Genomic DNA, 13,098 nt, shown 5'->3' on the forward strand with positions numbered 1-13,098 from the left:
ATGGCCAGGTTGAGAGAATGACCACATAAGACATCTGGGTAGGAAGCTGGATAAAAATTCCAGTCTCATTTCTGCCTCACTGAGAAGTTTTAGGAAAGCTATTTTATTTTTTTTTATGCATCTAAAAATGCATTGAACTGAGTTGGTCATTCAGCTGAGTTGGTCATTCAACTCAGAGCAATATGGGGTGTCATAAAGGACTCAATTTACTTTGTGGTCTTTGCTTTCTCATTGTTCTAATGAAGGGAGCTTACTAACTCTCTAAAGTTCCTTTAGCCTCAAAATCCAATGAAAAAGCGCTTTGTAGATGCCTGTCCTGTGTTAAATAGTGTGGGGGGAATACCAAGGCAACTTATAGCTGAAACACGGAGGAGTAAAGAGAGTGTTGGACTTGAAATTAGAAATGTTTCAGATCTTCCCTTAGATACTTCCTAGCTAAGTGACTCTGAGCAGGCCACTTACCTAATCTCAGGTTTAATTTCTTCACCTGCAAAATGAGGGGGTTAAACTTATTGGCTTCTAAGATACCTTTTAATTCTAATTCAATGAGTTCATGATGATCCTGTAAATCATACAAGAGCACATATCCTATGAGGAGTGCAGATTTATCAGAAATGCAAGAATCCTGAGGAGGCAGAGATCATTGTGTCCCAAAGCCACAATGTGGGAAGGCTGTAAGGAGCTGGAGCTGGAGTTGTGATTTGTTGATGGGGAGAACTTAGCTAGACATTAGTGATGGAAGGCATTCTTGGGAGGGAAAACAGCATGTGCAAAGGCTTGGAGGAGGAAAATTACAAGGTTTGGGTTGGAGAAGTATCAAACAATCCAACCTGGCTGGATCACAAGGATTTGTATAGATACAGTTAGAAAACTCATTTGGGGAAATAGCATGGCTTAGTGATAAGAGCACCATATTTGTAATCAAAAGGCCTAAGTCTGAATCCCAGCTCCTTCGGTTCTGATCTGTGTATCTGTGTAAATCTCTTGGACCTCAGTTTCCTCATCTGCAAAATGATGATATTGGCTTAGAAGGATCTCTAAGCTACCTTACAACTTTAGAAAACTGTGTATCCATTGGACCAGATTGTGGAGAATTTTTAATGTTAAATAAAAGAGGTGTTCTTGATGAAAATTTGAATTGCTCAATGATGGCCAGTCTTCTCTCTCAATCTTTTTGTTTTTCTTTTCCCCCCAGATATTAACGAGTGCTTGCAGCTGCCTAGGGTCTGTGCTTACCAGTGCCAAAACCTCCAGGGCAGCTATCGCTGCCTGTGCCCACCAGGTCAGGCATTGCTTCAGGATGGCAAGGGCTGTGCCAGACTGGAAAAGATGGAAGGCAATATTACCACTTTCAGTCACCAGGGATCCTTCCCAGCCTGGTTGCGGCCCCGAGCCCGAGCTCCTGGCGGCTCCTACCATGCCTGGATCTCTTTCCGACCCATTGGAAGGCCCCTGAGCTCCATTAGTAGGACCTGGTGTCCACCAGGCTTCACCAGGAGGAATGGAGCCTGCACTGGTAAGGCAGAGCCTGGGACTGATCTGGGGACCCACTGCACCACTTTTACATCATAGATAAGAGAATAGAAGCCCAACATCTCACAAGTAATATTCAACCATGAGCTTCAAAGTTTAAATCCACTATGTCATGCTGTCAACAAGTGCTTGCTCCTCCAAAAAGACATCCCAGTCCCCAATAAATTCTCATATCTTGGAAATTCTACAGCACTTCTTGGATAAATCACACAAGCCAATACTAAATTAGCTATTATCTGGTATGTTCCTAAAGCACAGATCTGAGCAAGACATTTTCCACCATGAAAAACTCGCATGAAAAACTCAGAACCCAACTCAGTAATTTGGCAATTTAGGCTTGTTGATTTAGCCTCAAGGCCCTCAGAAACAATTTTATTAAATTTAACATTAATATGTGTCCAAGCAATTTTTAATTTGCAGAAAGATGTCTATATTAGTATAACTTCTAATATGATTCTGTTCCAAGCCAATTGAAGGTAACATTTATGGGAATCTTGAATAAGAAAAGAATCACAATATAATCAAATACAGTGTAGATTAAAATTCAGTGATGTTACTGGATTTACCACTGAGTTACTTCTGAACCATTTCCCTTAAGACTGAAAAGAGGTTTTTTTTTGTTTTGTTTTTTTTGAGACAAATATTTAATCTTGAATTATTTTAGGGCAACTAGGTGACATAGTGGATAGAGTACTGGGCCTGGAGTCAGAAAGGCTTATTTTCCTGAGTTCTAATCTGGCCTTAGACATTTACTAGTTGCATGACCCTGGGCTAGTCACTTAACTCTACCTCGGTTTCCTCAACTGTAAAGTGATCTTCTAGGTCATAGTTAAGTTGGGCTATTTATCACCCTGGCTCTATTTAAAGGGAAGGCCTTTCCTTTACTTCTTCCTATTTTCCTAAAAAGTCTGGAAATAGATTTATTTAGGCAAGAGAAATAGCATTTCTTAATATTTCTAGAAAGCTAAAAAGAAATGTTTTTTTTTAAATATACATCTACCACATTAGGCAAGCATACAAATACAAAATATATTCAAAATAAATTCAATCCTGGTTCTGCCATTGACTATCCATGTGACATTGGCAAATCATTTAACTTCTCTAGGACTCAATTAAATCAAGGGGATGGACCATGAGACCTCTAAGGTTCCTTCTTTAAATCCATGATCCTGATTTTGGAAATGGGGTAGACAAGCACTAACAAATCAGAAAAGTCCTCATATAAGAGATATTTGTTAAACTAAACTTTGAATTCCAAGAGAAAGTGAGAAGAGAAAGGACATTCCAAGCATGGAGGACAGCTTCTGCAAAGGAATTAGGGCAGGCAATGTTCTAGACAGTAAAGAGGAAGTAACCTTGATTGTCTAAAATGTAGGAATAAAGTGAAATTGGATCAGAGAGATAGATGGGAATTATGTTGTGATGAGCTGGAAACCTACAACATTTTGGTAATGAAAAGCTTTGGAATTGCTTGAGCTAAGAAGGAAGGGGTGGGAAATGTCTTGCTCAGATCTGTGCTTTAGGAACATACCAGATAATAGCTAATTTAGTATTGGCTTGTGTGATTTATCCAAGAAGTGCTGTAGAATTTCCAAGATATGAGAATTTATTGGGGACTGGGATGTCTTTTTGGAGGAGCAAGCACTTGTTGACAGCATGACATAGCGGATTTAAACTTTGAAGCTCATGGTTGAATATTACTTGTGAGATGTTGGGCTTCTATTCTCTTATCTATGATGTAAAAGTGGTGCAATGGATAGAGCACCAGGTTGGAATCAGAAAAACTTATCTTTTTGAGTTCAAATCTGACCTAGTTACTTAAGCCTCTCGCCTCAATTTCCTCATCTGTAAAATGAGCTGCAGAAGGAACTAATAAATCCTTCCAATATCTTTGCCAGATAAGATCACCAAGAGTCAACAACAGCAGTAACAATATGAAGGGACTAAACAGGATAATTAACAGTTACAGTACTAATGGTTGTTTTTATTCTCCCCTCCCCACTTCCAAAGTAATTTTCATATCTCCTAATCTTTGACCAAGGTTTCCAAACATTTTGTATCTTTTGACTTTGAGAAAATTCTCTTGGGCATTCAACTGAAAAGAAAATTATTTCTGGAGTTGAACATACAGATGCACCTAAGCAATAAAGCGATTAATTTATTTCAATAGAATAATATGCCCATTCATCATACTCCTTGACAAACTTCTTGTACCTCTGATCAATGACCATCTCAGCTTGAACTTGAGGAATGAGTAGGTTTTGGATAGAGAAGAGGCCAAAGTAGAGAGTGAACCATGGTTATAGAAATAGAATGGAGCCCAGGCTACTCCCTCTCCCCTGCTCCCAGATTATTTGAGATTTGTCTCCAAATCATCTGTCTCTGAAGGCTTACTGCCCTTCAGGCTGGAGGTAACAGGAGATAACCTGAGAAGTGATCACTTACCTCCCAACCTCCTCCCTGAGCTGCTAGATTGAATGGAGAATTGCTTCTTGCTTAAGCCCCAAGTGGCTTGGGAAGGCCGGGGGTGGAGCAGGGTGGGGAGATAGATATGGTGGCCACCGACTCCTAGCCCAAGGCACTTCATTTCCCAGTTCCTAAAGCTGGGGCATGCTGTCACTTGGATCATCTCTGACTCAGCTCTCTTTCTTTTTCTCCCACCCATCCTGGGGCCTTCCCCAGACCTTGATGAGTGCCAGGTGAGGACCCTGTGCCAGCATGCCTGCCGCAACACAGAGGGCAGCTACCAGTGTCTTTGCCCAGCTGGATACCGCCTCCTCTCCAGTGGGAAGAACTGCCAGGGTAAGAGCCCTGTCCTGGAACAGTCTTAGAGACCTGAAGAGTCAGAACCCCAAAGGAGACCTGGATTCTAGTCTCACAGAATCTCTTCATCAGTAAAATACTTACTTTATGATGGCTAAATAAGATCATATTGTGAAAGATCTTTGAAAAGTATATCTTTTGTTCTAACATAAGGTCATGTTTTTTAAGTAGTTATAAATGTCATGGATCCTTTTGAGCTGAAATCCAGTTTCCCATCATGGCTGAGATCCTTTTTGTACCTCTCTGCATCATCACTGGCTTATGCTGGCCCTACTGGCTGGGGACCCTGGACAAACAGGGTAGGGAAGGATGCAGTAGACTTTAGCCTGCAACTGATGGAATAGATAGATGCAGGCCTGAAGCAAGGGACTGGCATCTACTCCTACCTGCCCAAATACTTTACTTTCCCCTTCCTCCATCACAAAACCGAGAATGATTGGCCCAGCTTCCTCCCATCTCCTAAAAATGAACCAAGAACATAGACCAGTAGGTTCTGGAGACCTGGGGGCACTATCACTGGAGGAGAGCTGAACTGAACTGACTCGGCTGTTTTAGGAACCTGGGTTTCCAGGGCATGGTTGAGGTCAAGATGCCAGAGTAGAGGGCAGACCCTGAGTCTGAGAGCTCAGATCTTCTACTTCATGGAGTATTCTCAGAATTTTCTCATTTTTTTCTTCCTCTCTTTGTCTCTTTGAATTGCCCAACAACTGGTGCTCTTTTTTTCCTCCTCTCTCCTTCTCTCTTCCTTCTCCCTTCCTTTTTTTCCCCCTTCATTCCCCCTCATCCCTACTGGTCTTCATCTCCCTTACTTTCCTACTTCTCTTTTCTCCTATTCTAATCTCTTCTTCTTTATACCTCTCATTCCCCATATGCACTTGCACATGTACACAAATGACAAATGCATGTATACACACACACACACACACACACACACACACACACCTTTCCATCTTTGGATGCTTCTCTTTCCTCCAGACATCAACGAATGTATAGAAGAAGGCATTAAATGTGGTCCCAGCCAGATGTGCTTCAACACCCGTGGAAGTTATCAGTGTGTGGATACACCATGCCCTGCCCTGTACCGGAGGGGCTCCAGTCCTGGGTAAGAAATAGGCAGAAATTGTTGGTGGAGTTGTGAAATGATCCAAACATTCTGGAGAACAATCTGGAACTATCCCCAAAGATCTATAAAACTGTGCATACCCTTTGGCCCAGCATTGTTACTACTGGGTCTGTATCCCAAGGAAATCATAAAGGAGGGAAAAGGACCCCCATGTACAAAAGTGTTGGTAGCAGCTCTTTTTGTGGTAGCAAAGAATTGAACATAAGAGAATGCCCATCAATTGAGGAATGGCTGAACAAGTTGTCCTATGTGAAGATAATGGAATATTATTGTTGTATAAAAAAATGATTAACAAGCTGATTATAGAAAGGTCTGGAAAGAGTTATATGAACTGATGCTGAGCAAAACAAGGAGAACTAGGAATACATTGTACACAATAAACAGCAAGAATGTTCGTGATCAATTATGAAAGGCTTGATTCTTCTCAGTAGTTCAATGATCCAAAGTAATCCCAGTAGACTTTGGACAGAAAATGTCATCGGCAACTAAAGAAAGAAGGCAATGTAAATCAACACATGCTATCTTCACCTCTTTTTTCTTTTTTTTTTAAATCTCTCCCATGGTTTTTCTTGTTTCCTCTGATTTTTCTCTCCCAACATAATTCATAAAACAATGTATTTTAAAAATAAATAAACTAAAAAAAAAAAAAAAGCAGCAGCAGCAGACAGAAAGCCTATCCACCCCCCAAGATATCAGCCCTTTTCAGGTTAGGGATGACATTGTAGGGCTGCCTGGCTTTTGCGTAAATTGACCAGGGTCTAGTAGTCATGGTCCAGAATCATCACATTATCCCAGAATTGGAAGGGACTTCCAAAGTCATCTAGTCTATCCTCTCTATCTAAAACATCCTTGATGAGTGCCCATCCAACCTTCTCCATAATGAACACCTCCAGGAAAGGGAGCCCATTGTCTTTTAGACACAACCCATTTCTCTTTTGGTTCACTAATTTTTCAACAGCATAGCACAGTAGATAAGAGTGCTAGACTTGGAATCATAAAGACTTGAGTTTGAATTCCACCTCAGATACTCACTAACTATATGCCTTTGAGTAAGTAATTAACTTCTCTGGGCCTCAGTTTCCTTTTCTGTAAAATAAGGTTTCTAAGGTCCCTTCTAGTTCTAAATCTATGCCCTATATAACAAGGCTTCTTAAACTTTTTCCACTTGTGATTCCTTTTCATCCAAGACAGTTTTATGTGACCCTGGGTATATAGACATATAAAATAGGTATACAAATTAAACATTTACCAATAATAAATGATAATTTTTACAACTCCCACATTCAGGTACAAGATTATACATGGGATCACAAACCATGATTTAAAAAGCTGGGTTATATAAATGATTGTGTGATTCTAGGCAAGTCATTTAAACGTGGAGTGCTATATACAGCTAGAGTTGTGGAATCAGAATTACAGAGTGGTGATTGATCTGCACTGGTTGGGAGGAAGGAAGAATCTGTGAAATCACAGGTCAGATCTAGAGAAAAATATTTTTAATAAGATTTTCCATATTTTGAGCCCAAATCATCTTCTCAACACACACACACACACACACACACACACACACAGAGAGAGAGAGAGAGAGAGAGAGAGAAACTTAAATACGAAAAACCAACAGAGCATTTCTCCCATTGATTTTGGTTCTGCCCTCTAGGACCAAGCAGAGTACGTCTCATTTCCCTTCCATATGTCAGCCATTGCAAATCCTGAAAGTCATTTAATTCTCTTGTCTCTTTCCAGAGGCTTCTCTTCTCCAATGTCAACATCCTCATCCCTTTAATTTAGCCTTGTAAAGAATGATCTTTAACCCTCTCACCATCTACCTGCCTTCTGACCTTCATTTCTTTCTCAACAGTTTGGAGACTAGCATTGGACCCAGCTCAGGATCCTCCTCTCCCTCCCCAGGACTAATATATTTTTTAATTGCAACTGGCTGCCATGATTGCTCATCTGTGTGTTTGTGTCTGTCCTGCAGGATGTGCTTCCGTCGCTGTGCCCTCGATTGCAGCTCAGGAGGGCCCTTCACCTTGCAGTATAAGCTCCTCACTCTCCCCTTTGGCATCCGAGCCGATCATGATGTTGTCCGCCTAACGGCCTTCTCTGACGGGGGTGTCCTGCCCAACCGGACAGTTCTAACAGTGCTAGAGCCTGACCCCAGCAGCCCCTTTGCCTTGCGAGAACCTCAAGGTGTTCAAGGCACCATCTACACCCGTCGCCCACTCACTGATGCTGGCATCTACCGCCTGAAGGTGCAAGCAGTTACCTATGGCGAACATCGAGTACTCCGGTACCAGAACATATTTGTGATTCTCATCTCAGTATCACCTTATCCCTACTGAGGACTTTCTAGAGAAGGAATCCTGGAGTCCCAACTATCCCAGCCTTTCTTGGCCCTTCTATTCCATCATTCAATCAATAAACATTTATTAAACACCCACTGTGTACCAAGCACTGTGCTAAGTGTGCTAAATGTGATTATTCCATGATCAGCTATACCCCAAATCCTGGGCTTGGTGCAGAGTATGGCTTCTCTCATTCTGCCTGCAGAATACCCACAAATACCCTTGGTAATAAGGCAGCAGAGCCTCCTGCCTTTGTCCTTTCCATGAAACTACTTCTGCCTGGATCCTCCCTACCCCAAGTCAGAGATTATGTGACTGAACTTTATTCTGTAAGTTCCAATCACCTCAGATGGCTTAAAGGTGACCCCACAGAACTGCTTGGGGAGATTCTGAGCCCTCATTTTTCATAGTGAAGAGAATTGACTTTCTAAGCTGTGATTGAGGTGTCTTTTGTAGTACCATTGTCCTTGGTAAGGAGTAGGAAAGGCAGACCTTGAGTCTCCACCCCTGCTGACCCTGGGGTCCTTGAATCCAGTAGAGGCTCTTGCTGTCCCTCACCAATATCAGCTGCTCTTGCGACAGGGGCAGGACTGGCCCCATGCGTCAACCCCACACGTGAGGCCCTTCAGCAAACAAAAGCAGCATCTGTGTCCTTGACTCTCTGAGATATGACAGAGGATGTGAGCAAAGGGGATAGGCACCAAATACAAAGATGCCAAAGTCTTTAGCTGGGAACAAAAAAATTCTGGCTCAACTCAGCAAATAAACCAGGACTCACAGATTGGCTCCTTAGGTCTCAGCAGCATTCATGTCCATTCACAGAGAAGTAAAAAATTTTGTATATAAGCCCAGGGTCTTCTTGATCACTGGAGAGACCCAGGCTTAGTGTAAAGTATCCATGGGACAAGGATGACCAAGGGAAGAGGGACAAACCTGGCCTACACCCAGAGAGGCTTGGTTACTTAATAACCAGATGTTTTTATCTAATCACATCTGGCAGCTTTGTATATCATCTTAGATGAACAAAATGAAATAAAAGATATGTTATTGACAAACCTAGTTTCCTTCCTTACTTATTCCTGCTGTTTACTAAGCTGATAAAAAGATTTGTGGAAAGGAAATGAACACAGATTTTTTATAATTGCTTCTTTCTGTTTTTCTCCTTTTGATCTGCATCCCTACTTCCTTTCAAATTAATTTTTCATGATTATTATTAGTTTTTCAGGTTTCCAGGCTCCCTGAAGGGAGGCTGGATTCTGAGCAAGAAAATAAGATGATTATTAGGTCTGATGAAAGTAAATGAAACATAGCTAAAAGGATGAAGGACACTTGTGGGGCAATTTCTCTCCCTTTGATCCTTCCCCTCTTGATCTTCTCTTTAGGCTTTGGCCTGGCATGAGGTGAAATCTGCTTGGTCTCATCATCCTGGCATTCCTCTGCCCCTGGCAGCATCCTTGTCTTTAGCCAGCCATAGAGGAAAAAAAAAACACAGAGGAAGGGAAACATGTCTTTTTGCTAGATTTGGGAGAAGGTAAAAGGAAGGAGGAGTGCTCAGTCTTTAGCTTTTAATGAGTGTCTCTCCCCATACTCCCAATTTTTTTCTGAAAGGAAACGATTGATTGAACCAATCTACTCCAGACTGCCTAATAGACCCTTCAGGAAAGAGAAGTGTGTGGAATCTTATCTGTGCAAACTTGTAACTCCAACTTCAAGTCATTTGATAAGATTTCAGGGTATAAGAATCAAGTCAAATTTGTACTTCGATCAATTGAAAAAAATTGAGATGGAATGGAGAAAAGGAAAAAAAACCTTTACTGCTTCCTCTCCCAGTCCAACTCTTACTTTGTGTATTATTGGCAGCTATTGTAACACAATGGATAAAGCACTGGATCTAGAACTTATGAAGATTTAAGTTCAATCCTGCCAAAGATATTTCCTAGTTACATGACCCTGGACAACTCACTTAATTTCTCTCTGCTTCAGTATCCTCATCTATAAAATGGGGATAATAATAGTACTCTCCTCCCAGAGTTGTATTGGATAATATTTGTGAAGCACTTTGTAAACCTTAGAATGTAATATAAATGTGGTAGCTATGATTATAAGTATTATTACTACCTTCTGAACCTACCATTTTGCTTATGTAATATGAGTCTTGGTGGAGAGACAAAATTTTATAGAGCTCAGTGGAACTCTTTGTGCACATAAATGATCCAGAGTTGGAGCCCTGAGTCACCCCATTTACTATCACAACTAAATATTTCTAATACCAAAAAAAAATTCTCAGCCTACAGAGAGAGATTGGGTGAGATCCTAGGTTTGCCAACATCAGATCACAACCTGCATGTTTTGGTCAAAACACACAAGCCCCTATGGCCTGCCTGGAGAGGGCAGGAGGTGAGACAATGAGGTGTCTTGTCTCCAGTTTGTTCTTTGGGCAGAGGAAGAGCAGATGCTCAGAAAGGATTCTGGAACCATACATTTGTTCAGAGGAATTTTTCTAAGGTCATATAGTATACTTCCCATCATACCCCTCTGCCTTCACATATCAGACCTGAAACTTGCAGGAGGGAAGGAATTTGGGAGGGAAGGAAGGTAAGAAGGAAGTAGACTGGAAGGGTGTGCATTACAGGGTTATATGATCATAGATTTAGAGTTGGAAGAGACCTTGGATTCTATCTACTCCAATCTTTTCATTTTAAAGATGAGAAAACTGAGGCCCAAAGAAGTAATCACTTGCCCAAGATCACGCAGGGAATGAGTATCAGTGTTAGGATTCAAATCCAGCTCCTCAGACTCCAGAGCCAGTACTCTTTCCACTGGAGTCAGTAAACATTTACAAAGCGCCTATTATGTGCCAGATACTGTGCTAAGAGCCTGTAGTCAGACAAAAGAGAGGGGAACAGAGAGTTTAAGATGACATGTATAGTGAGAGAAAGAGAAAACAAAATCCAGGAAGGGGTTTGGAGCATATGCCATTTGGTGGTGGCTTGATCTTCTGCCTCCTGGAACAGTATTTCAGAGTAAGAGAGGTATCCTGGCTAAGAGACTCCTGGATGTGGAGTCAAGAGAATCAAAGCACACTCTTTAAAACAGCTTTTTGCTTTTGGCAAGTTCTTTAATTTAACTGGATCTTAGTCACTCATCTGTAAAATTGGTGAGTTAGATTCTGAGTTTTCTTTCAACTTAAAGTAAGGGATCCCTAGGAAGGAACCTGAGATCCCCTCTGGTCCCACCTGTAACTGATAGAGAACCCTCTCTACAAAATCCCAATAAATGGTGGGATGATAGTTCTAATTGTTAAGGAGGTTTTGCTCACATAGAATCTCAAACCCACCCAACTCTCACTTGTTCCTGACTCTGCCTTATTAGGACACAGTCATTGGCTCAAGACTTTGTCCTGCCCCTCTTTCTCTCTTTCAGCCTTGGAACACTGACCTCAGTGTTTTGCAGACAGGATTGGGAATGAAAACACCTCTGTGGTCACTCATTAAGCAATTTGGATTTAGCTATTTCCATGAAATGCAACAATGGGACTTCATGTTCTGGGTGGAGATATGTATTTCCAAGTCCAGTGCTGGGGCAAAAATGGAAATCTGGGCACTGCAGAAAGCTGTCTTACTTTGGCTGCTTATAAAATGTCTGGATTTTGGTGAGGGGAGGATTATAGGGCAGGATCCCCGATGTCATCATAAGCACAGAACCAAAGGACAAAACAAGAGCTCACCTGGAATCAACTGCTCTACAACATATCTTGCTATTTGTAAAATGGAAATAAATGCCTACCTTACAATATTATCATGAGAATCAAAGAAGATCACGAATGTGGAATACTGGTTCTCCTATCAGTCTTCCAAAGCAAGTCCCTTCCCCTCTGTCACGATAATAGTACAATATGTGAAAACATCCTGGTTTAGTGGAAATAGTGGTAGCCTAGGAAGTAGGAAGCCTGAGTTCTAGTCTATATGAGTGTCTCTGATATTGTACAATTTATTTTTTCCATCTTTATCTTTTTAATTTTCAATAATGTTTTCTTTTCCAAACACATGAAAGATAGTTTTCAACATTCATTTTTGTAAAACTTTGTGTTCCAAATTTTTCTTCCTTACTCCCTAACCTCTTCCCTCAAGACAGCAAGCAATCTGATATGTTAAATATGTGCAATTTGAACATATTTCATATTTGTCATGTTGTGCAAGAAAAATCAGACCAAAATGAAAAAAAAAACATGAAAAAGAAAGCAAGCAAACAAAAAAGATGAAAATACCATGTTTTGATTCATATTCAGTCTCTATAGTTCTCTCTCTCTCCTGATGTAATTGACATTTTTCAAACCAAGTCTATTGGAATTGCTTGGAATCACTGCGCTGATGAAAAGAGCCAAATCCATCATAGTTGATCATCACATAATCTTGTTATTACTATATACAATGTTTTCTTAGTTCTGCTCACTTCACTCAGCAGTTCATATAAGTCTTTCCAGGCTTCAGCCTGCTCATGATTTCTTATAGAACAATAATATTCCATTACATTCATATACCATAACTCATTCTGACATTCCCCAATTGATGGGTATCCACTCAATTTCTAGTTCCTTGCAACTACAAAAAGAGCTGCTACAAATATTTTTGCACATGTGGCTCCTTTTCCCTCTTTTATGATCTCTTTGGATACAGACCCAGTAGTGAGGCTGCTGGATCAAAGGGTATGCACAGTTTTATAGCCGTTTGGGCATAGTTCCAAATTGCTCTCCAGAATGGTTGAATCATTCCACAATCCACTAACAATACACAGTGTCCTAATATTCAAATTTAAACAAATCATAAAAGGAAAGGATTGAATTAAATAGTCAAAAAGGTCTTTTGAAGCCTGAGTTCAAATCATAGCTCATATACTTAATAGCTGTATTTTAGTCACAGCAATTCACTAAGACTTGGAAAATCTCTGGGTCTTAATTTTCCTCATCTGTAAAATTAGGAAGCTAGATTGAATGGCCACCAAATTCCCTGCCACCTCTAAATTTGTGATCCTATGACATTTTTGTCTCCTTGCAAGTCCCTCCATGGATAAGCAACATGAGCCCCCCAGCACAGAGTGCTTAGCTCCTTGTTGATTCTCCTCTGGAAAACCCTGAACTTAGCTTTGAATACCATGGGGTCACTTGGCCAGGGTCCTATCTCTGTGTGTCAATCTGAGCTGTTTCCCAATGCTAAGCAATAGATTCAGACCCTCCCCTCTCTGATGACATCAACAAAGCTGACCTGCCCAAAACTT

General features: G+C 40.9%; 1 protein-coding gene across 7 annotated transcripts in view; it reads left to right on the plus strand.

The window, feature by feature from the left end:
* HMCN2 (hemicentin 2) overlaps window positions 1–8,879 on the plus strand; it is a 186,421-nt gene extending 177,542 nt beyond the window's left edge. For 6 of the 7 annotated variants that reach the window (XM_031954837.1, XM_031954836.1, XM_031954834.1 and 3 more), the window contains 4 exons: window positions 1,196–1,516; window positions 4,216–4,335; window positions 5,332–5,458; window positions 7,458–8,879. In XM_031954837.1, the coding sequence (XP_031810697.1) occupies window positions 1,196–1,516; window positions 4,216–4,335; window positions 5,332–5,458; window positions 7,458–7,821 (932 nt within the window). In that variant the 3' untranslated portion in view covers window positions 7,822–8,879. The remainder of the gene's footprint in view (window positions 1–1,195; window positions 1,517–4,215; window positions 4,336–5,331; window positions 5,459–7,457) is intronic. The other variant, XM_031954840.1, reaches the window with a different exon arrangement.
* Window positions 8,880–13,098: the final 4,219 nt, after the last annotated feature.

The sequence above is a fragment of the Sarcophilus harrisii genome, chromosome 2 (genome assembly GCF_902635505.1).
Source record: "Sarcophilus harrisii chromosome 2, mSarHar1.11, whole genome shotgun sequence".
In the NCBI taxonomy this organism is placed as follows: domain Eukaryota; kingdom Metazoa; phylum Chordata; class Mammalia; order Dasyuromorphia; family Dasyuridae; genus Sarcophilus; species Sarcophilus harrisii.